This window comes from Cygnus olor, chromosome 20 (assembly GCF_009769625.2).
Source record: "Cygnus olor isolate bCygOlo1 chromosome 20, bCygOlo1.pri.v2, whole genome shotgun sequence".
Classification (NCBI taxonomy): domain Eukaryota; kingdom Metazoa; phylum Chordata; class Aves; order Anseriformes; family Anatidae; genus Cygnus; species Cygnus olor.
This window is the reverse complement of record NC_049188.1, coordinates 4,726,178-4,751,754: the sequence shown is the minus strand read 5'-3', so window position 1 is coordinate 4,751,754 and position 25,577 is coordinate 4,726,178. Positions and strand designations below refer to the sequence as shown.

Genomic DNA, 25,577 nt, shown 5'->3' with positions numbered 1-25,577 from the left:
CAACATAAACCACGAGATTCTTGGAATACATAAATAATTTGCTTACCTGGAACATCAATTAATCTCTTATAAACATTCAAGAAGGCTGCCTCTGCTTCTTTGCTTCTTTTACCCAATGCGTCAATCTAAAGGGGTGATGAGAAAAGAAGGCTTTAGATTTATTCCAGTACAACTCCTGTAGTCTGAGCTATAAAAATAAATGAAAATATTTCATATAAAACTAGTTAATACATAAAAAGGGAACTTGAGTCTCCTGTGTACAGCTCCTATAGAAGCAGCCTTATAAGAGTATTTCTGGTATGTCTGTACTTAATGTAATTTAAAGCTCTTTTTCAGCACAATAGGAAGCATCAATAGTTTTATTAACACTATTGCCTATTATCATTCGTTACTTTAAATCTTAAAAAAAAAAAAAAAGCCAGGCACTTGGCAGACAAGCATTCTTCTCAGAAACTTTTCTTTTACCACTGACTAAGATCTAACACAACAAATGGGAACCGCATGTACTTTGGACATCACGCTCTGCCTTTATTGTAGGAAACATATTTTTCTCTTATTTCCACTAAGCCTGTGAGAAGATGAAAAGTTGTACTTTTGGGTACCCTCTGATACTTAATACTAAATCTCTGAATCTTCTACATGCAAATGCATTTTCTGCTAAAGCTTAAAGCACAGACCATGAAGGCTGTGCTGCCTTGCACTGCTGAGCTGGAGACAGGCTGCTCTGACTAGTTTCTGTTCTTATTTTGTATTAATACATACAGTACTAATCTGAGAAGCTGCCTGCCCAGGTGAGGGAAAATACTGCCTCCCACAAGCTATTATTTTCTCTAAATCTGTATTTTCCTCTAAAAATTTCATTTTAAAAGGAAAGGCAGCTTTATAGCTCTGAGAATAAAATACTTATTCCACTGCAACTTTTTTTTTTTTTTTTTTGGCAAGAGTATTTTCCTAACGTACCGGAAAACAGAGGATTTACGATTACTAAATATTGACAAAAACCACATAAACCCACCCTGGACTTGGCCCATTGAATTACTATGCCAAAGCAGAAAGAGACAGAAAGGGAAGCAGGAAAGCCTGGCAGAGCTCTCCAGCAGTTTACCGAAATCAGGAAACTAAAAGCATGCAGATTATCGTTCCCATGTTTTAATAAAAAGCAAGGAAGGATCTGAAGAACTACAGATACAAAGGCTTGATATCAATTCTTCTGCGTATTCGAAAAGCAGTTAATATTATGAAACCATTTAAAGGTGCGTACGTCAACATGTACTAAAAAAGGAAGGTCCTGTCTGAAAAACGTCCTTGAATTCTTTAACCACTTTATTGATTCGGTAGATAAGGCAGGAACAATGGACAGAGTCTACTGTATTTGCATTTCAGGAAAGTATCTGATATTTTATTATACAGGAGGGAGGGCTGCAGGGCTGGAAGGCAGGCTGCAGCCCGACCTGCCGCGCCGGCTCGCGGGGAGCTCTGGCGCAGGAAGCACAGGGTGCCAGGGAAAGGAAACGGCGCGGGGAGGAGGAGAGATAAGCGCAGGGCGCTGCTGGGTCAGCCCGGTGCCGCGGCTGTTTGCCTGCTGCCAGAGCGCCTTGGGAAGGGAAGGATCCGGGGGGAGAAGCCTGCAAAACAGATGATGAAAATCATCGAGGAGATGGGTGCGAAGAAGTGCACAGGAGCAGCGTGCAGCACCTCCATGTGGCTTAAGATCAGTCTTGTGGCTGTAAGTGGCCTGTGGAGACCGGCATGGAGGGGATCAAGGCCAAAAAGCTAAAGTAGGAGGCCAATTGTAAAATTACACACAAGCACAACACACAACGTATAAACCGAGGAAAGGCTTGAGGAGAGAGGTCAAGGAGGAGAATAAGGACGGCAAAGGCATCTGCACAGCATTTGGCAGCCCCACCAAAATCTGGAGAGAGGTTGTGAAGGGACGAGTTACTTCAGCACAAGACGAGGCTGTAGTAGGAGAAGCAAACCAAATTCCTTCCTCACTTACAGCTCCCGAAATCTGGATTAATTTAGGCAACTTAATTGAGGTGTACCATGACTGAACCATGACCTATTCTTATAAATTTAAAAATAAAGTATTAGGGAGGTGACAAGCAAGCAGCATAGGCCAAAACGATGTGGATCTGGAGAGCAGCCCCAAGGTCCCAGAACACACTGGCTGTGCTCTCCGTCAGAGTGCACCAAGAAAGGCTGTGGGAAGGCGCCGGGATCTCAGCGGGCGTGTGATGCGACGTGCTGGACAGTGAGGGATTGATGGTTGTGAATAACCCATTTATTAATCGGAATTCAGGCAATCACAGATGGACCAATGCTCATTAGGGAACGAGAACATAAGTAACTCGGAACATTTTCACACAAAGAGTATTTGAAATTAGAATGTGGAACAAACTGCCAGAGCTGGAGAAGCACCGGGTAGTGCAAACCATGCTTGAGAGTATCAGCCACCGCTCGCGAGCGGGTGAGAAAGGAGGGGGCAGCCATCAGAAAGGCTTCTGCAGTTGAGATATTTCATGGGTACATGAAGACAGACTTTGAAGGCCAAAGCACACCATATGTTAGACTTCTGGACTTCAGCGTTCCCACGTACAATTTTCTCTCGCTGCTGCTCAGCACAGTACAGCCGAATTTAAATTACTATTATTAAAGACGATTAGCATCACAGAACTCATTCTGTACTGTATTTTGAAAAATTCATTTGCCCCTTCTAGGAAAAACAAGGCTTTTAAAATAAACGCATTTCTATTTCTGTGAAATAACTGAATGGATTTGTTTTCCTATTACAGCTTCTTACATTTTAATAAAGGGCATTTGTACTTATGTTCTCCCTAAATATTACAAAAGGTATGGTTTATTCACTATTCGCCAGTTATATTGTGATTGAAGTATAAAACAGAATTGAAACACCATATTCCAAGGACATCAGAGATGCTCTGCTGGCAGCAGTTTGTAAATCACTGAACTTTCACACCTTTTTTTTTTTCCTCCCAGAATTCAGAACCAGAACCCCAAACAACCCCACCAGGCAGAAAGATTTTTTTGTTTAAGTAGTTAAAAAAAATCAATCAAGCTGCCTGGCTTAAAGTTCTATTAAAAATGAGCTCTGCAGCTATTCTGTACCTTAAAATAAATAGTTTTAACCAAAGCACTATGATGACTTTAACTAGAATAAAAAAGAATTAAGTATGCCAGTTTCCAGCTGTGTAAGGAAATATGGGATGAGAAGGTCATCAAAATAGCAAGATATAAATAAAGTCCAGAGACAAAGGAAACAGAGCGCTGAAATGACATGGAAATAAGCATTTGGGAGTTCACTGAAAATTTTTCAAATCAAAGTAAAATTGTTTCAGGAGCCAACAAGGATCAGCTGCAATCAGATCACACTAAAACAGTCAGTGAATATATTATAAAACTCTCGCTGAACATTTTTATTTGACTCTAAAAACTTGAGGGAACCAGAAAGAAGTCAACTTATAATCATACTAGGGTAGTCTTGACACGAGCTTAGCTCCACATCTTAATTTATCTAAACCAGGCCCCATTATGTCTTCTCTTACCAGAAAGAAACAACAGTGACCTCTGTATTCCCCACCACCCCCATAAACATATGTTCACTTTTAAGTTTTGGCATACTATTTGTCTTGATAATACCATTGGAGCTACACTGAGATAACAGAAATGAGACACAAGGAATCCTCCCTCCTTCGCACACCCTTCATCTTCACAATCTCACCAGAGCAGCAAGACGCTCGTTTGAGAGCCACCCTCCCTTCATCCACCTTATTTTTCCAGGTCAAGTGCTTTCATGAGTTGTTGCCCTAAGTACCGAGTTGCTCCCTGAGGCTGAAAGACACTTTCCCCTCCAAAACCATCTCTCTCCAGCTTGTGTGCCAGGAGCTCCTTGCTCTGCTCCCATTTTCCACTGGCAGAACAGCAGCAGGCTGCCCAGCACTGCTGCCATGCTGCTCTGATAGCACGGACAGCGCATTTCAGGGTGGCTTGGTCAGTCTCCTGTCTACTACACCTGGCTAAAATCTAATCATCATCAATGAAATCAGCAGTTTTGTCTCCACATTCAGGTAAGCATCGTAAATCTGGCCACGTGTGTCAGGGAAGATGCCGAATGCAGTTTCATATTAACGTTAACTCCTTCCGTTTTAGCTCTGTACAGACAAATTCAAAAAGATGAAAGCAAAACCCGTGGCTTTATTTTGGAATCTGTCACGCTTCGTGTGCCAAGAAATTTCAACATTAATTAAAATCTGATGCCTACTGCACCACAGATCACCTGGACTCAGCAGGCAGATCTGCAGAAGCTGCACGGTTCCTGCTCCACCACCGCAGCCAGGCAGGCTGAGCGGTTGCATTCGGAGCGAAGGCGAAGCAGGCAGGTCAAACTCTGCAAGGAAGGTGGAGCTGCCAGGTGCCAACGTGTTCTGCATAGACACTTCAATTCTCCAAACTGATGGGTATCAGCATATTAACACGTTTGCAGACAATGTGACCAGCACATGGCCACGATGAGTTCCTTCTATTTGGATCGTTCTGCATTGCTGGGGTTTTCTTCTGGTTTTAGACTACTCAGGATGCCAACTGCTCACTGAAGGGATCACGTTGCTTTTGGTGTCGGTATGGCATTACCTAAGAAATAGCGATTTCCTTGAAGCACAATTAACTTGTACACACAGCACGAGTCTCAAACACAAGCATTCACGCAGCTGTGCTAAACATGGATTTTGTAGTCCTGACTCTTCTACTTATCATCATTGCTCTTCAGTTGCAATTCTCACTCTCATTAACAACCTCAACATGGAAGATACTAACTTGTACTGTCCTGCACCCAATCTGGAACCAACTTACCAAGAAGAAATAAACAATTTAAACAGGCATTTATATTGCCGTTCCATTTTTAAACTAAATAGATGCCTTAACGAGAGACACGCAGCCCCCTTTGCACACAGAGCTCCCCTACACATCTTTCCTTGTATTGTTTTGCATTGCCAAGTTTTTTCATTTGTCTTCAATTTCTTTGAGCTACCTAAGTGCCATTAAGAATTGTAAGAACCATATTAAACAAAGGGAAAAGCATGATAACAACTCATTAACGTAACATTATTTTAAGCCATATTCTTGAATAGCTGCCTTGGAATCAAGTGGTGGATATAGCAAGCATTATTAGCGCTACACAATGACATAATTCTTTCTTTTAAGCCATTACAATAGAGCTTAGCTGCTCCCTCACATAAAACAGTACATCAGCTGCTAAGGTGGTGCACAGTAACAGCTCTACAACACACTGAGTGCGTATTAGGGAGCATGCAGTGTATATCTGCAGTTGGCTTGATTTCCCTTTCTTTATACCAACAGGTATCTACACAGAAAATTAGTAAAAATAGAGCCCGGTTAGAGTTTTTGCAGCTGACAGAAGAAAAATTAAAAATATGATTTTGTTTTTCTTCTCTGCTACAATTAAAAAATTTTTGAAGCAAAATTAGAAAGAAATGATTCCTGTGCGGCTGCTTAAAGCATATGGTATGTATTTTAGCTGTGCTATAAATTCTTTAACAAAAGTAGGGCCTTACAGCGGCTACAATTCCAATCTGTTTAACGAAGCTGTGGGTGCCGCGCGCAGCTACGCTACCTGGGAAGAGCAAGGGAAGAGCACGCCACCTCGCCAGCTGGTTGGTTTAACCTCAAGTTAACAAGAGAGCTTCAAGAGGGACTGAAATCCTTCAACTTTTCAATTCTACTTCCCTCTACTGTGAAACAGCTGCAACCTTGAACCCCTGAAACCTTTTCTTCCTTTCGTGCCCAGATAAATCCTGATTTTCCCAGACAAACAACGCTGCCATCCCCTGAGGAAAGCTCAGCTCCCTCATTCTCACAGGACAGCTTCTTGCTGCTATTCCAGTCTTTGATCTTCCTTCCCAGTAAAACAGCCCAGCCCAACATGTGCCTCAAGACATTGACAGAAGAACGACAGCTTTGTTTAAATAGCTTTTACTATTTGCCACCCTGCCTTCAGATCATTGCAGTGGTGGGTCTGCTACGATTGCCGAACCTCTCCTGGATCCTTCTGTAACCTGCATGTGTTCCTCCACACTTCTCTGGGCGTTTCTGAGCAGCGTTTCTCAGTTTATGCTCTCACTCTGCTCCTCATCCATGTCTCGGGCAAGCACCAAATGGAGCAGCCCGGCTCCCTCCTCCTGCCTCGGGCCACCAGCTCCCGCTCCTCTTGCATCAGATCCAGTGATCACAGTGTTGTAGCATGATTCAGCTCAGTGACTCGATGCAACGAAGGAGAGAAAGAATTTATTTTCCACCGTGTCGGCGAGCTGAACTGACTCATCCTGTATGTTTGCTAGACTCAGCACAAGGAGGAGGTGGGCACCCCGGGCTGGGGCGAGGACACTTGCCTACGGCAGCCCCGTGCTGCCATGGGCTGGTACAGCACGGAACCACACTGTCAAAACGTGGGTGGCAAAAGGAGGGTCAAATTGCTGGAAAAAAAGCCAAACGTCAGGAAGCAAGGAGGAAAAAAAAGCCACTTTGCAGGTGAATGTGACAGAAGCTCAATTCTTCCAAGGCGAGGCAATAAAGCAGCCGTAATTACCAGCTGTGTGCTGCACTCCCCAGGGACACCGAGCACCTTCAGCCCTGGCAGTCAGCAGCTCCAGGGGACGTGTCCCCCGAGGACAGTAACTGTGTCCAGGGCACCCTGGGGACACTGAGCTGCTGCTGAGGGCACCAGAGCTGTGCTTGTCTGGGTCTCAGCTGGGGAGCAATGGGAGGGGAAGGGGCGCCAGCACCACACAACCTCCAACCGGGGGACTTTGGCTTCCTTACAGCCTGCACACCTTAAAAGAACAACACCTTTCTAGCAAAGGGATCAACAAATTATTCACTGCATGCTACTAACCCGAGAAGAACTTGCTGTGTTTGATTCTCAATGTTGTGCACAAGCATGGGGTGGGATGGAGGACAGCTGCCCCTGAGGAGCACACGGGCAAGCTCGGCACACGACACAGAAAAGGGGGACAGGGCAGGAAGGAGAGAAAGCGGTGACAGCCTGTGGCATCCCCCCTCACCTCCAGCCTCCCAGCAGGAAAGCGAGTGGCTGCTTTCATCTGCCCATCAGCCTCTCCTCCTGCCTCTACAATAAGCAGTGGCGTGGACCCCACAATCGCTTTTCTCCCTCGAAATGACCCAACCTTTTCTTCATGTATTTTTAAAAATAGGGCAGAGGAATCCTTGCAGCCACGAGCTCATTAACTGCCTTTGTGCAAATCTACCTGCACATAAATACCAAAATGCAATCTTTTGCTCATATTTTATACTGAGCTGCCCTCTTACAAATCACTGCTGCTTTATTACAGCAAGGCAGAAACAGACACTGACCTGTATTAAGCCTTGTAGTAATTCTGCAATAAATACAGGAATAATTCTGTATTTGGAGAAGCAGGGACTGGATTATGATGACACTCAGCAGAATACCGCGCCCTGCACAGCGCTCCCATCCCCATTCCTTCCAGCACACTTCAAACTCTCTTTTTTTCTTTTTTTTTTTAAGGATGAGAAGATACTTCTGACACTGCGAACTGAAACAGTGCTGCCTATCTGAATTTTGCATAAATAGTTTCCCACCACTGTTAGCATTTCACCCAAATGCGTGGCAGCGGCATAGCAGGCCTTAATATAGACAGCCCACCAGCTGCCAACAGGAATTTCAGCACATTGTCACTTACATAAAAATAAGAGGATTTGGGTTGATCCCCCCCCCAAAGTTACCCCAGTAGTGATGGCTGTTTCTGTACGACTTGCCTGCACACCAGACGGGATGGAGATGAACCTGCAAGAGCTTTGGAAAGGTGCCTGGTGCTGGTATGTGTTTGGCTGGCATTCCTTAGCTTTGGGACTTCATCTATTATCCCAATAGCCGAATTTCTGCAGTTTGAGAGTTTCTGCAGTTCTGCCCCTTGCTCTGGAGTTAAAACTTCTCTTCTCTTGGGGAGATTTCTGACCCTTGTGGAAGCAGGCACCCTCCATGCTCACCAGGAAGAGCGCATCTGCCTTTGAGATGCTCAAGTAAGTATATTTAAATCACCTTCCTGTTGTTTAAACTGCAATCAAGCCAGATGAATATAAATAAATAAGTATTTGCACACGCATGTAAACAGAGTTGAAATGCTGCTGAGCTGCCGATACCCCAAAAAGCATGGAGGGCACGCCTCTGCCCTCCCCAGCAGCACTGACATGGAGGCACAGTCCCCGTGCTCCCCTTATACAAAGGAAATTACCTACCACCCCCACCCTGCAGAGTGGATGCTGAAAGATAACAATTACCCACCAAAAAGACCAGATTTACTCCATTTTGTTACATGGAGTGGTTTAATGGGACTTTCATTGAAGAGTGGCGAGGCTCCGGGCCGGGCTCGGCTTGATGCGAGCTCTGAATTTTGATGTATGCTGTTGACTTCCACAACACAGAGCAATTTGTAATAGCTTTGCCACGCTGTTGTTTTCAAAGCTCCTGCTACATCACAAGCATTTATTTCTGACCACAAAATTACATTTATTCAACAGAAAGCAGCTCAGGGTCTTTAAGAGGTTAACTTCTGGAGTGCTTGGCTGCTCTCCAGCCTCTGTACTCGAATCAGCGCTAACGCAACAGCACACAACAGCACCCAGGCTAGCCGTGATTAATAGAGTGCTGAATACGCTGCTTTCCACATACACACACTTTTCATTCCCTTGCTTCCATAGATCATGGACTTATCCTCAAAATATCTGACTGAAATTGAATTTGGCTTCTCTCTCAACCGTTCATTTCCTATGTTATGCAAGGTTATATCCTTTTCTGCATGAGCAGAACCAAACCAGCTGCAGCTTTTGAGAAGAAAATGTGTTTTCAATTATGAAGCTGGCCTGAATATTGAACCACAGTTCTACTGCTACTCTAATTGAGCCATCATGGAGTGAACCTACAGGAAAGAAATTGTATTAATTAGGTTTGTAAATTTAACATAAGGAAATTAAAGGGGGGAGAGGGGGTATCAGGGTATCAGCTCAGGAATAACTCCTTCCAAAATGCAGAAGGAAAGCGTGTCCAAAGTTCTTCAGGCACACACACGCATTATTAAAGCCCTCCTTCAAAGGCATGATTAGTAGTTCCAGCACACCAAACAGATTTTCAGCTTCTGTTGCCTGCATATGGAAAATTATTAAATTACTCTGCTGACCAAATTAATAGTTTAAAGAGCAATTCAGCTAAGTGGGGAGCCAGAGTGGTCTCATCAGAACGGGAGCACTCTTAAAAGTACTTGCTTTGTGAGAAGAAAATGAGAAATGGATTTCACAGAAACGAAGCATAGCGTGTTGTTTCGGAGTATGTGCCTTAAAGGGTTCTCCAAATGAGGGATTACTGCATTACTGTTGGACAGTACTGCTATGCCACATGAAAAGAATGCTAATGACCTCAGGAAATCCTTTCCCAGCCTTAAAATATCTATTTGATGACTTCACAAATATGGATTCAGACATTAGATTTCCATACCACAGCTTCAGCTCTGTGAATTAACATAGCCCAAGAACATAAAGTTTTATTTTTAAGATTTCCCATACAAATATCCAACGGCTCACGTAAACGTGGTAATGCACAATGACCCAGTGGGTTTGAGCACAGCTTACTGAGGTGGTTGCTTGCCAACTTGGAAATGATAAATAATGATTTTATGATTGAATGATAAAGCCCTTAAGCCTTTCTGATTCTGTCCTGCATTTAGCCCAGCATACTGTGAGCAAACCATTAATAAGATGCATCCTCGGGTTAATGATAAGCAAACAAAAAATGAGATTCAAGACAGAAATGTTAGGAATTTTACACCTCAAGTTAGTGAGTTCTAACTGTCTTGCTCCCAATAAGCTATTTATACCCTCTATACCTTAAACCTTCCAGGAAAGTTAGAAAAGCTACCCACAGAAATCAAAAGGACAATGTTACCAGCTTTCTATCAGACACAACAGTCTATTCATTAAAAAAGAACAAAGAAAAAAAAATGCATCCAATTTCCATTAAAATCCTAAACAAGGAAAAAGTACTATAATGAAATTATCAATGACAAATTAGCAGGGTTTCACATTGCACTCGGAATGCATTTTTAAATTTGTAGCATGTTAAAATTCATTTCATAATGCTTTACTTTAACTGTCATCATAAAAAATCCACACTTACTTAAAGCACCAACAATCTGTACCAAAAAAAAAGTTATTTCCAACAACTAATGGAAACTGCAGATTTGATAAGTGGAACAGTTTCATTTGCAATTTCTTTTGATTGAGATAAATATCCACGGAATATGGAATGTTACAGGTTTTGTTTGTTTTGTTTTTTACTTGTGAGCATATTATACAAAGGGACTATACAGAGTGGGGCACGAGGTACCAATATCTGTTCAAGCTGAGAAGAAAATTTGGCTAAAGTGATCAGTGTATTTATTTTAAAAAGTGAACTAGCCACAGGTTTACAAGCAGATGTCCCATAAAGCATGCTTGGGAGGATATTTAAATATGCGAGCTTAAGTTAACCTCTCTCCAAGTCACGTCGGGCTTGCTGAGGGTACAGTTCAAGGACAGTTTAAGTCAACCTACACTGGCACGGCTGCACTCCTTCTGCCCTTGGCTTTGCTCTTCTGGCCTCTCCCATGGCCAGCAGGAGCCTCAGCGAGCTGGGTCAGTGACTAACCTGGCAGAAAAGTAAGCCAGCAAAAAAGAGGGGAAAAACAGAAAACTTTGTGGTCTCCGTGGGATCATATAAGCAGAAGTGTGGAGGAAAGGCAGGAGGTGGGGAGGCAGTCCAGAAGTAGGCAGGAAGACATCGATAGCCATGTAAAGCTACCTAAATACCTCTGTTCGTTAGGGAACTGCACCTTCACTGATTTGTCTGGCCTTCCCCAGTGCCCTGAGCCCACGGAAGGAGTCATCCCATGTGGCACCTGCAAAGGCCTGCTTCCCTTCTGGGGCAGAATGCTAACTTAATATTGCTCTGACATGCCAAAACACCTACTTAGTTCTGTCAGTAGGGAGCAAGAAAAGGGTGGAACAACAGCAGTACAGGGTGGAGATAGAAGCGAGGGGCAAAAGTGCAGTGGAGACCACATGGTTGATGGAGAAGCTGTGTCGTACAAGAACGTATTTTCCTAGCTTCTGTACAAGAAAAAGACGATGAGAAGGTGGTGCCCTGAAGTTCAATAGGAACATCCACAATGCCTACAGGGGTGTGAACCAGAGCACTCCAAGAATATTCTTTACCTGCTGCTCCAGAACACTTCCTCTCCAGCAGAAGGCATCTATTCTCACTACTTTTCCTTTCACCTCTCTTTATTTTAATTACTTATGGTTTTGTTGTTGTCATTGTTTTTTTGTATGCATCACTGGGGCTGCAACTTGTGAAGTGTCTGTAGCAGAAGCAGGGAACCTCTTACCAGCAGATCACTCGCCGTTTCAATTTCTTCCTCCCTGCAGATGTTCTAGAGCACTTGTGCTGTGACACCAAGACCTGCCCCAACTACATGGCTTGCAGAGCCATCTTGGGAGAGTAAGACGAGGCAACTCCAGTGGGTTTGGAATGGAGAAAAGCCTATATACACTGAAGGCAATTTGTTCTTGACCTACCTGGAGCATTCATCTCATGATCTTTCAGAAAGCCAGTCTTTACAAGAAACAGAGGCCAAATCTATACACTGAACAATAAATTATAACTCAACAGAACAGGCTAATATTCTCAGTATTCTGATTTCTTAGCATTCTTAGTATTATTACTGATACCCTTAGTATTTTGATTCTGATATGGGAAAGGCGGGGGAGGTTCAGAATAGACATTAGGAAACATTTCTTTGCTGTGAGGGTGGTCAGACACTGGAGTGGGCTTCCTAGAGAGGTGGTTGATGCCCCATGCCTGTCAGTTCAAAAGACATTTGGACAATGCCCTCAGTAATATGCTTTAACTTTTGATTAGCACTGAGGAGGTCAGGCAGTTGGACTCAGTGAACTTTGAAGGTCCCTTCCAACTGAACTACTTTGTTCTATCCTATTTGTCTCCAAAACAAGGTACAGTAATTAAATCTATAATGAAATACCACAACTGACAGTTAGCTGTTCTGCATTTATGTGCTCAATCACAATTAATTCAGTTCTTTTAGGTTTCTAAAACCCTGTCTAGACTACAGAAACTGGAATCACTGCCTAAGGAGATTCAGCAGCACAATCTTGTGACATATTCGTGCTTCACTTAAGAGGGGATTTCTACCAACAGATGTTACCCTTGTAATTTATGAGATTGAATTTATACCAACATAAACTTCACTTTTACATTAGTGAAGCAGATCTGTACAAGAGGAGTGTGCATGAACCACACCAAGGTAATAGTGAACTATCTCCAATGGGCAAGATCTAATTGGATAATATTCCTTCACTAAGCAAAATTTTGATTTATGTTTCTTACTTGATCTTCAGACATTCCCTTCATTATAGAACAGTGCTGAAAGCATACATACACTTCAGTCAGTGCTTTGCAAGCTTGAAACTAAAGTGGAAAGGTTTTAAGAGCACTGCAATTCACTTGGAACAATTTTAAAGTGTAAATTTCTATTGGCAAATGGACTCACACAAGTCATTCTTTGTTCTCACAAATTGCTATTAGATATATCAAGGACAAAGTTCTCCTATTTATTTATTTATTTCTAGCAGTACGTGGGAAATTGGATAGTAAACTAAAAAATACCATACTGCTTTTAAGATGAAAAATTATTGTCTATTTGGGATACGTATTTAGCAGGAAGTACAAGTAATCAGAAATGCAACCCTCATTACAGATAATAGGAGTTGTGCGCTTAACTCCCTGGGCAGACTTCTGAAAACATGCTCCTGAATTTCCCTGTGCTCTGATGGGAACTGTAACAGTACAGGATCAGCTCACAACTTACTACAGACTGAGAAATTAAGTAGTTTTGCTGCTGGAACACAGATGACCTTAAAAGTAGGGCTCTGCAATGTGAAAGTGCAAGCTAAAACCTAAACCTACCCCGCCACCCTACCCCCAGGAACTAATCTTTATAAAGAGAAAAATAATTTGCAAATTTCATCCATGGCTTTTTCCTAGAGGCAGTACAACAGCTCCCAGCTGGCCCTCGCTCATGTGATGTGAGTGCCTCAGTGCTGTCCACAATACTGCAATTGGCCCAGCTGCCATTTCCTATAGAAATTCTTCAAAAATAACAACAGTTGGCCTTTAAACTTGTGATGACTCTAATCACATGTTTCTCAGTGGAGCAGTGTGAAGACAAACCAAATAAAGAGCCAGCACCAAAGTTCTGAACACCTTCTATTGGTTTTCTAACAAACACCTGCTAACTTAAGGTTTTCCAACAACTCCCCTAGAATAGTCTTTTACAGCTGAAAAGGTTTACACTAGAACTATTTTAATATCCTTCATATTTTTGTATACACACATTACATTGCATTCGTTAAGCATTCGAACTGTCGAGTCGCTGAGGCATACCGAGTTATTGTGTGCCACCTGAGTCACAACAACAGCAAAAGTTTACGCTCAGGTATGCCAAATGCAAAGTGATTTGACCAGCTGAGCTTCTCCAGCACAAACGCAGCGCATCACAAATACATCCAGCACACAGCCAAATGCAGAAAAGCTGAACCCCATCAATGCTCCCTGCTCAGAGGTTCCATCCCCACCCGGCCACGCTGAGAGACTGCGGGCACGCTACTCACATGAAGCGAGATCAAAAGCATCAAGAGAAGCAGAAACTCTTACCTCTCCTTGGAAACTCTTCAGTAATGGAGCTACCTGTTTGCGAAGGTCCTAGAAGACAGAAGCAAAATATTTCATCAGAAAGTGTGAAAGGCTGTGTCGTCGTCAAGTTCTTCCCAAGCCTGTTTTCAGATCTTAAGTACTGCGTAAGACTTCGTTGTACCTTATGGGAGCTCTGATTAAAGTAAATGTAAATCCAGAATTCATTTTGAACAAGTCTGAATTTCCAGTTTGATGTACACCTGTATCTGTTGCAAACAGCATTAATTAACAAAACTGAAAACTGTAGTGATGTTAGGTAAGCACTAAACGCCTTCAGCTCATAATTCAGCTGAAACACTAATACGATTAGAAGTAAATGCCTCTATCTTCCCAAACAGCAGCTACACCTCTGAACTTATGCTGAAGAAATTTCCACAAATGGAAGCCAGGCTTGAAGGAAGATGACTCTGGACCACCAGTCCAGCTAAGAGTTTTGTCATTTTGTAAAAAGACTATCTTATTTATTATTTTCTGAAGAGTGCTATGACTTCAGTCACTGAGGAACTGGAGATAGCCATACTGAAGATGGGAGCATTATTTGTTGGTTTCTGTATAACTCAAAATTTCTTTTTCCAGAATTACAGCACACTTCACACCACAAAATTCATTAAAATACTGTCCACTGAAGCACCCTAATAGTTCATAGCATAGTTTGACTTACCAACCAAGGTAAGTTAGGACAACGGTATACATCTACCTTTTATAAAATTCTCAGTGGCTCTGCTTTTAAACCAATGTAGGCCGAATTTACTTACTAATTCCCAGCTGGGACTTACAAACCCCAGATGGGGCTGGATTTCCCAGCCTTGGAGGGTTTCGTAGGCCCAGCTGCCCGGAGCTGAGGAGCTGCTGAGGGCCAGGTGAGAGCAGGAGACTCCAGCCCAGCCCCATGACGCCCCAACAACACAACCGGGGCAGTCACGAGCTGCTGACATGGCCGTGAAACCTTCCTTGCTTCCCACAGTCCCATAGCTAGACTGAAGCTCATGCAATAGGGTCATAAAGACATCTTTGAAGTATTTTCTCTCTGTATTAAAAGTGCCCATTGAAGCCTTGGGCATTTCAGAAAAGAGGGTCAGCACAGAAAGTTGGGAAATTCTCTCTTCCAATGCAATAATGCATACTTTTACGTCCCGAGTCACACAACAAATTGGGCATTAAACCACACACCAGAATACCCTCAGCCCTGGGTTTAATCTGTTTTGCTGAAGGAAAAGAAGGCTTTTGAGAGAAGTGGGCTTTGTCATTTAAATGACAGGTCACAGAGGGAGTTGGAGAATCGGGAGTTCTCCCTGAGAAATGGCTCGGGGGGCCAAATGCCAATGGAGCTATCAAAGACAAATGATCAGCCAAATTACACTTCTTCCATGGTTACTGCATACCGTACAGCTAATCCCCACCACGATGAGGGTAATGTCACAGCTTTATAAGCTCATTCTTCCGTACTAAACCAAACAACGCTGCTCTTCTTAGACCAAGTCACCTAAACGTTTCCTGATCTTTTCTGTCGTCTATTTTTGGACAGAAAAAGGGTAGATACTGTCCTTGTGTACCATGACCATCGATAAATTATGCCTCTACCAAAGCAAGCTGGCAGGTTGAGCAGCTTTTCCCACTTCCTGACTACGCTGGGAGCCCAGAAGGCTTTGCACGTTTTATAGCTTATTTTCCTCGTAACGCGACGATGATGACATTGAAGAAAAAAACAATAACCATCAATGGCAAAATAAATGTCTGCATTCAGGGCCAAAATCTGGCGTGCCAGGTTTTAATGCACAGTGAAATTGTAAACTGAGACCTAAGACTTACAATCAGGACACTGGTATCCTTTTAAACTTCATAAAATCAGGGAAAATTACACCATTCAAGCAAAGCAACATTTCATGAAACAAAAATCTCAGTTCTTAGGAAATCATCGGGTTTAAGGCTCATGGTTCCTGGTATCGCCTCTGAAATTATTAACTGGTTTGGTGCCAGCCAGCAGACTGATGTCAAAGCTGAAAGCAGAAATGTAGGAGATCTAATTCAACACCAGCCCCAAGCCTCGTGCTTGCACAGCTCGTAAGCGTCGAACATTATCCCCACTGCCTAAGCACCAGAAATCACCCAAGATACTTTTGCAGACGACACAGCGCCGCAGTGACATTCAGGAAAACAAACCACAGCTGGTTGTGGAGGCAGAAGATGTAAGCATTGCTCCTCTGTGTGCATGGTGAGCCCTAGCAGAGCCTGCTATTGAACCGTGTATCTTGTATCTGACACGCACTAACTTCTGAACGTGCAGAACTTTTTATTTCATGATCATAAACCATGTCCGGACTTTGCCTTCCTATTCACTTCTGATAACGAGTGATGTTGCTGTTCGTTGGCTATGGAGGACAGAAGAGAGGAGCAGGAAAAGGAGGGGAAATATGAGGAGCATCCCAAAGCCAAAGAAACAGCTGGTCAAACTGATAAAAGGGGCGAAAAGCCATTGAGTATAAAATCTGATTCCCAAACATCCTTCATTTAGCAAATTCAGGATGCTAAAGGCTCATCCCAGCAATCAAAACATTACTGAGCAAAATTCATGCCATAATGGCAAAACATTATGCTTGGAAATGTAGGCATAATGGGAAAACGGCTTATGCTATGGAAAATGTAGGCAGCAGCTTCTGTTGTTGGTAAAACTGTTTTAAAAATATTTCGTGACAGAGGAGAAGGCAGCTCGAAGTGATTCAGTCTCACAGGCAAGCAATTGTTTGTACAGCAGTAATCAATCCGGGGCAGTGGTGGGACACGCTGATCAGTACAGCACACTTTAACAGCGCAAAATGCTTTGACAACTCAAAATCTTAGCCATAACTTGAGATCTGCTGCAGCTGAACAATGCAGAGAAAGCATCCCCTTTCCATTATCTGCCCAGAGCAGATAGGCTAAGGGAAGTAACCAGAAGGAATTTGCTCCAGTGTTTTAAATGCAACCAAACATGCCATGCAGATAAGTGGGTAAATGGCAAGCAGAATAACAAAAGGAATACACCCCTTCCTCACACCAGTTTTGGTTGTCTCCCTCTCCTCCCCCTTCCTCCCCCTTCCTCCCCCCCCCAAAGTGCTTTTAGGCTACTTCTGTAATTCCTTCCTTGGCTAACCAGCATCAAAACTTTCGACAGTTCACAACAAAAAGGAAGTGAAAATAAACACACAGAAGTCAGGATTACATATGCCTCAAGTCACCAGCTAAAACTCTGCCGGTGAGGTTTATTTTTGGCAGTTCGGAAAAATTCCTCATCAGACTTTGTCTCAAAAGCCTGTATTAACATCAAATAGAATTTTACCTTCTCTGCACTGAACTGAACAGAAAGAAGGACATTCGGTTTGGACCCGGGGGAATCTGTAGCGTTGGTTAGCAAGGACACCATATGATTTATTATCTGTTTAAAGTGTGGTGGCCTTTACTGCCTGGGTTTTGATCAAAACAGGAAAAGCAACCAACTCCTGCACTCGCATACAGCTAGCAAATCACTGCGATCAAGCAGAACAGCTAAAAAGAGTACATGCAATTGAACATTAAAACAAATGACAATTTATCAGCACAAATGCATTGAAATATTCGAGCACTCCTATAAAATCACATTATTGGCCTATTTTTCCATGCCATCTAAACGTGCTCCGTCTTTCTGTGGATGATTTATCGGAATGGAGCAGTTTTCTGAAAAAGGCTCTATCACAGACAAACTCAATAGCTGAAGTAGAGACTATGAATTAGGATGCTGTATCATTATCTGAATCAAATCTGAAAGCTGAAAGCTAATATAGCATTTTCCTCTTTACAGGAGTATAAACAACTAGTTTATATTTTGATCAAATGGCTACACAATGAAATCTGAATCCAAATAATTTTTAACTCCCTTTCCATTCACATTAAAAATAACTCTATGGAAAATAAGCCAAGAATAAATCCATCGTAAAAAGCTGGGCGACAAATTCATCTTTCTGACAAGTAAATTACATTATTTATCTACCTCTATCTTAATACACTGCGTGCAGTACAAAGGACATATCACTGGTCAGGCTACCAATGCTGTACTGGTAATTCAGTTGAGGTCTAAAGCTGTACAGCACCTCCCGATCTCCTCTCCGACTGCTCGATCTCATTTACTTCCCAAATGCTTATCTCTAAATGTCACAACAAGAGACCTACAACCCTGGGTTGATAAAGTGGTCCAGCGAGTTAAGCTTGACCTGTACACCTTTATCACCTGCAGAAGTATTGCACTCGTGTAAAATAAAACAAAACAAAAAAATGGGCAAATGTTCTTTCCTATCCCTCCTGTGCCACCCTTCCTATGATTTGTTCTATATATTGTCTACTTGAGACACGCATTGGCTGGCGAATGTCACTGTGTCTGGCAGAGGAATCATAATGAGCAGCAGCCCACTTGTATCAGCATCGGTGACATCATTAGTTCAGCTGTCACTATCTATTTCTGAGTCGCCTTATCACCGGCGAGATGCTCCGGCTTTCCTGCCACCCTGCCCTTCCGCGTTTCCTCCCTCATGAGCCCACACGTACGGAGGAACTAACGAGCAGCCCCGCGCTCAGACTGGCGAGATTCCGCGTTCATGTGAGAGCCTGCGGAGAAAGAAACAATCTCCAGCACCCAGAACAGAACCGGGACGGATTTGCTGTGTGGGAAGGTATTTATTTGTCAGCTCAGTCCGCACGTAAAGAAGGACGGGCACGGCCCCGCAAGGAGCTCTCAAGTCCCAACCTGCCAGCCGGCTGGAGCCCCTCTTCCACCGAGCAGCGTGCTGGCTCAACTCATACTCATTTCTGGAGCCTAGGGGGCGTTTATCAGGGTACCCTTGCAGGCAGGGTTCCCTACACTTTGTCCACGCAGCAATCATCTCAGAAACGTCGCTGAGCATTGCTCTTGTGTAAATGGAGCTGAAAGGGGGAGAGGTAAAAAGCCGCCAAGCAGGAAGGATTTGGGAAGAACCTTGGCATCGGCTTCTGAGCTGTTTGGTTTTAACATAGTTACAGGACAACTTGTCACTGTGAAACACAGGAATCAGCAAGTTAACTATAATTACTAGCAATCAGTTTTGCTGGTTAATTAGAGAGAGCCAATGTGTGCATAAGCTTCGCCCTGCTATGGGCAAACTGGTGCACAAGCTGTGATCGTTCAGGCAGATGCTCACCTACCCACGGTTAAATATTTATTTCTTTGCACCCACAATTATGAAGCAATACCAAATTTATGATTTCTTCTTCAGAGATCCTGGGCACACGTTTGGAGGTGTACTAAGGGAAACACAGAAGTCGTTATCTGTAATTAGTTTCAGCAGGCTCCACTTAGCTTTGCTCTGAAAGGTATGAAACTGAAGACCCAGACAGTTGTCCAAACAGGTATTATGCAGTAGCTTAGATGACTTACTTAATTCCTAAAATATAAGGCAAATTAAATCATATGAGCAAACAATTTATTGCTCAATTTACACTATGATTTAATGAGATATAAAACCTCTTATTGCTTAAGGCTGCTAAAGTATTTACTTGAAATCTGATCATTAAAGAATGAATCACGATGTTATCAATTTTCTATGACTTTTCAGTTATTTTAATATACTAACATGCCAGTATTTTCCCTGTACAAAAAAAAATTATTTCAAGTTACATTTATAGATGTGTTTCAACCGAGCACAGCGATAAATAAAAAATCCTGATTTACAGTAGCCAAATGTACACCATAGTATTCTGAAATATTTTAGCTCACAGATCTTGTGCAAATTCCATTAGCTTTAATTATTTATTAGCAGTAGATTTAGATTACTGTTCTTGACCTATTTTTCAGTGTATGGACCCACCCAGCATGAAGTGAAAAAATATTCCATTTGCGAAAGGCTGATTTAGTGAGAGCAGGCTTCTAGCTGAAAGTAGAAAATTAAGCAAAAACACACGCATTGTAATTCAGGGGGAGAAGCTCGCACTTCAGAAAGGTTACGAAGCAGGGCATAACCAGTCTACAGAATTAAAACTAAAAGAGACTCCCTGAAAAGAGAGAGAATCTTTGCTATTTAACCACCTCAGACCTCTGCCACATGACAATCCCCGAAAGAAGCGAGCCTCGACAGCTGACATACAGAGAAGTCTCAGACTATTTGTGGAAATACCCTCATTCCCACCAAACTCTGCAGGCCACATGGGCCCTAATAACCCAAGGCGAGCAAGCGTTTTGGGGCTGCTCCTGTGGTCCCTTTCGCTGGCAAGGAGTCAAAGCCTGCTCTTCCCAGGCACGAGAAAAATGAAGCATCTGTGAAGGTGTCTACTCGCCGCGCTTCCTAAGGTCTGGGACTGGCACGGTGCTTTCAATGGCACTACTCACTTGAGCAAATCTTAATGGAATCTTCTTATGGCTTCTTCCAAGCTAAAATAAACATAAAGCTAACAAGTTTACTCTGTGCCTATGCAGCAACGTATAAACAGACTGGTTACCTTCACAACTGTTTAAAGAATCAACTGTGCAAAAGAAGAGCTGTTGCACCCATATATATGTGTCTATGTATATATACACACGCATATGCTATACATAATGTAAAAAAGATTTTTTAGACTAACTTTACAAACGAATGTAGAGAACTATGCATTTCAGAATCATGTTGAAACCTTGCCGTCATTTATAAACCAGTAAGTTAACATTGGCTAGAAAAGACATTGAACAGAAACAATTCAGAACTTAAAAACTGGAGTTGCTAGGAAACAAAAAAAATCATTCAAACAAAAATGATTGAGGTAGAAGAGCTCTGGAAAGAGCTAATTCTAAGCAAATGAAAGCCTGACCGCTAAAATTACAGTAGAGAAAAAAATGGATGGCTTCTTTCATAGGTCGCCAATAAGTGCAGAAAATCCACCACCATTTTTAACAAACTTACAAAGTTAGAAAGCTGCATATTGGCTAATAGCCCCAGGAGGATTTTCCTCCTGCTAACAGTTTGTCCTGCTTTCTTGTTAAGCCCCATAGTCCCTGCTGAAGGTTGCAGGCGATACCAAACATACCCTGCCAGACCCTTGTCATGGGAATAACCACATGTCCCTACCATCCCAGGTCAGCAGAACTACTTATTGTGCGTAATGAAACACAATTTGATTAGCCAAATAAATATTTCAGAATCTTTGAAGCGCACTGCTCCTGCCAGCAGGATAACCACGTGTCAGCGAAACCCAGGAGCCTCCGTTCTTAGGGCTCAGGCCAGTATCTCTGCATATGCAGAAGATAATTACTTGGTACCGAGCTTTGCTAAGTGCCTGCAGATTATTTTTTTTTAGCTGTGTACACCTATCTAATAAAACCGCAAGCCAACTGACTACTTTGTGTGCATCCCCATAAGAAGCCTCACCTGCGTTTGCCCAATCTTAATCACAACCTCTCTGTCCCTCCAAACCTACACATCATTCCACAAGCTCTCTTCCTTTGCAGCTGAGGCTTCCTGTAAAAAACATCCTTAATACTCCTCCCAGAGCACATCCTGCATTAAATCCTTCTCCATCCACTCCAGCAGTCTCATTTCCACTTTGAAAGTCTATAGCCAAAGAGTTCACAATGCTGCCCTGATTATTCAGAATTACGGCCTGCAGAACAGAGGTTTCTCTTCAGTGTAAAATGGGGAACTTCTGAAAAAAGGTAATTATTATGAGTCTTAAAAAATTAACGTGTCTAATGAGAAGCTAATGACATGGGCCATGAGTCTGCAGAAAAGGCATCTAAGTACTGTGGTCCAATTAACAACACCAGTTCAAACACGGACTAATGCTTCACATGGTGGATGTAAAAAGACGAATATTTAATGTGAAACCATAATTGCACCTGCAATTTTCCCTATTCCCTCCACCACAAGCAGAGCTGTGTCTGAATCAGTGCACACCCTACCTGAGCGCTCAGTTGCGCCTTCTGGCAGCAAGAAACCAGAGACCTGGGTGCTGCGTGGCAGCGCTGCGCTCACCAGCCTGGGGTTTCTCCTTGGTCTCATGGAGAAGAGAGGTAGGGCTATTGAGAAACCAGGCATTTCAACATGTGTTTCCTATTTAGGGAAAGTGAGGTTACTCAAAAAATGTTCCAAACCTGCTATCAGGTAGATTGGAAAGATTTCCAAAATACAAGTATCTTGCTTTAGAGCCAGGTTAAGTTTGAAAGAAGAGTAATTCTGTGCTAAATACTAAAATAAGGAATCAGATTTTATCCTCACAGATCCTTACTGACTACATGTGAACTAGGGGGCAGGCTGTGAGACATCAGATACCGCAAGCCTTTTTCTCTGCTTATCTTTCAAATACATGTTAAAAACCTAGCTGCGCACAGACCACGTTATTAATCGTACTCTGACATACCTGCGTGTAAGAACACAGGTATATTTACTGATTTATATCATTACAGTCACCCTTCTTCTATGATTCCAATGCAAGAAAATCCAATACTAAGCAATCCTCTAATAATCTGTTTATAAGATTTGCTTGCTTAATCTTGATTCTGACCATTTTATTCAACAGCCAGTTGCTCCTACAGAAAACAAGTTGTTTCATGAGGGTCAGAGCAAAAAGCCAGCTGTCCTGTAAATCCACGTCCTACATTTGCTAAAACTCCTGCAAGCATCATCCTCATTGTCTTTGTGTTCTTTGTGACCTCTTCTACTCAGGGAGCCACTGGCCAGTTGCCTGCTGCTGCTGCTCACAGGCTACCATGCCTTTAGCAGGCAGCACTTTCAAATACAGCTGAAGTCATAACTTCAGAGCCCCACAAAAATGAGAAATTCAAAGAAAAAAAATGACAACCTCAAAAGCACTGTCTATGGGCCCAAAGTATTTATTACGTCTAATTTACCACATCTGGAACAAACACCTCAAAATTAATATAACTGTCATCCTCCTGACCTAAATCAAAAAAAAAACACAGATCTTTTCATGTTGCTCCCATAAACGAAGCAATTCAGAGAAAACAAACTTTTGCTACCAGTATGCTTCTCAGCAAAATTCCTGCTGAAACACACTGCCTATAATGCCTATGCTTCGGTAGTGCACAGTAGATATAAATGAATCATCAGGATGGGAGAAAGTAAAATCTCACTACAGGCTTATTCAGTATGTTTACTGCCTGTTAGTTGAACTTAAGAAATAAAAAAAAACCACATAAAGCACTTTGGAACAACAGCATCTCCTCACAACCATAATATATAGTCTCAGCTGGGACCAATTCCCAAATTCATATGCTGAACTGTGAACCATTCCAGTATACTGGGGGGATAAAAAGACCAGAAAGAAAATTAAAAAAAAAAAAAAAGAGAGTCAGAAAGACGGAGACAGAACAAGCTCAGTCTGCCATTCCTGTGCACTTTTTTTCCGTTACTGAACGCATGCAAGCCTAGTGCTGAATCACAATGAACTCAATAGCAGATTAAAATGAGACATACTTGTGTAATAATAAATCAACAGAATTAATACAAGCTTATCTTCTATTAACTTAGAAGGGGGAGGTGACAAATTGCACTTAAGGAAAAATAGTTTCACTGTTGCTAGCATAAGCTGAGCGTCTATAGGAGACTGCTAAATTTAGAAAGACAGCTTTTGATGATAGCAACGGAAATTAATTCAAGTTTTTTTGTGTAGCTTTTTTTTTTCTTTCCTCAAGAGCTCTAGAATGTTACTCATCTTCTTGAACCTCTTACCAAAAGTAGACTTCATAATGCACTATCCTCCCAGCCTACTCCCTCCTACTCTTCCCCCTTAAAAAGGCAGAATTGCTCCTTTGGGCTACAGCAATTTAGGAACTTAATGCAGTTTAACAAATTCCCTATCTCTTGGCTGGAGCTGTTTGGCTCTGACAGATGAATCAGAGAAGTCCATAAACGTCTGGAGGATTTGTGCAGACTTTTTCTTGTATGACTATATATGGCAACTGCAGATTGAGTTATCTACAATCATTTTAACCTAAGCTTCAAACTTTTTACCTTATTCCTATCCTAGTGGCAAACTTCCTTGATCTGTAATACTGCTAAATTAGACAAACTGTCAAATACTTTTCTCAAAAGCATTTTCCCACTCTTTACAAGACTGTAAAAACTAAGTACAAAAATACTGGAATTAAGATACACTTCAGTAAAACTTAACTTTGTTAACAACTTGTGCTTCTCGGAAATACATCTATATACATGAGTGAACCAGAATGAGATGCTGTGAAGTTCACATTTTCATTTACACTACTACTACTGGAGACATGCACCTCACCAGGCAGCAGATGTCTTCCATTACAGCTTACCTGAAATATCAATTACCACCAAGTGTCACGAGAAGTCTAGCACAAACTGGTAAATGAAGTGAAATTTGCACTCAAAAAAACGTAGGGGAGGTCAAAACTGACTGACTGATGTACACAAGGACTTACAAAGGAATTCCAACAATGCTTGCAACAATCCTTAAATCCAGAAAAATATTGTATTTTAACTTCTTGCAATGACCATCTTTTATACATATGTTAATTTTACACAAAGGTTAAACTAATAAGTAAAAAACAACAGTATGTGATAAAGTACTGAAACCTTCTTTTAGCTGGATCCAAAAGTTGCTCTGTGCATTCTAAAACAAAAAACAAAAGATACAACAAGTTCAAATGGCTTTAAGGTAAATGTTCCTAACACGCCTCAAAAGGGACGTTAAGTGCCACTGAGGGCTCAAAATGGCTAAGACTACAGTTCCTTAAACCAAAGAGCAAAACCTGGGTATACTGGCTGAAAGACTGGAAGTAAATATTAAATTTTGTATGCAGGATGGAATAATATGAGAGTATGACAGACAGAGGAGACGGTATCATCTAGACAAGCTCAAGTGAGAAGCCATGTGGAGAAACATGTACTTAGAAACTGCTTTATTAAACAATTTCCTTTGAAGTGTTATACAGAAAAATATACACATGCACAAAAAATACACAGTGAAAAAAAGTGAATGACAACCTTCCAAAAAGCAAACCAATAGGTAACACTGTCAAAGTGCAACATCAGAGAACTGAATGAGAAACAGAACAACAGTCTCTGACTGTTTTGGGGACCTGTTCATACCAACACAGAACTGGTAATCACAGCCCTGGGCTCTCCCAGGAAAAGCATAACAAAATAATATCATAAATGACAGTTTAGCTTATAGGCACAACTGTATTTACTGTAGCCTTGCTTCAATTTCTTTATATATATAGAAAGGAATATATATATATATATATATATATATATATATACATACACACCCACATACCTCCATACATATATATACACACATATATAAACCATCTTTTATTGGTAAGGTTGCAGAGCATCTAAATCCAAAACATGTTTCCCAGGGAAAGATCTGGGCCTCAGTTAGAAAACTACATCCTTCTCTCTCAGAGATTCAGAACGGTATTATTGTTTTATTTTACAATGCCTAGTAATCTGCTGAGTCCCTGACACTCACCTTCAGAGTCACAGGAACACAAAGAAAGGTAACTTTAAATGCTTCAGGGTTTTGGTGGTGTCTATAGGCCCAGTGACACCACCTGATTGAAGGCTGCTCACTGGGCTTCCACAGGGAAGTTGAAACACTTCTACTGAGCTGTTCAACTCCATGATATTCATGTTGCATATTTTCAGTATCTTACTCATTTTGCTGCAAGTTCTGAACTTCTACCTCTCCTCTGTCTGGC

The 25,577-nt window shown here is 42.0% G+C and overlaps 1 protein-coding gene across 25 annotated transcripts in view; it reads right to left on the bottom strand.

Moving 5' to 3' along the window:
• Positions 1-25,577, bottom strand: part of CUX1 (cut like homeobox 1) — a 270,215-nt gene that overhangs the window by 147,927 nt on the left and 96,711 nt on the right. For all 25 annotated transcript variants that reach the window (XM_040532644.1, XM_040532621.1, XM_040532622.1 and 22 more), the window contains 2 exons: positions 13,838-13,885; positions 47-125 (listed from right to left, as the gene is read on the bottom strand). In XM_040532644.1, the coding sequence (XP_040388578.1) occupies positions 47-125; positions 13,838-13,885 (127 nt within the window). The remainder of the gene's footprint in view (positions 1-46; positions 126-13,837; positions 13,886-25,577) is intronic.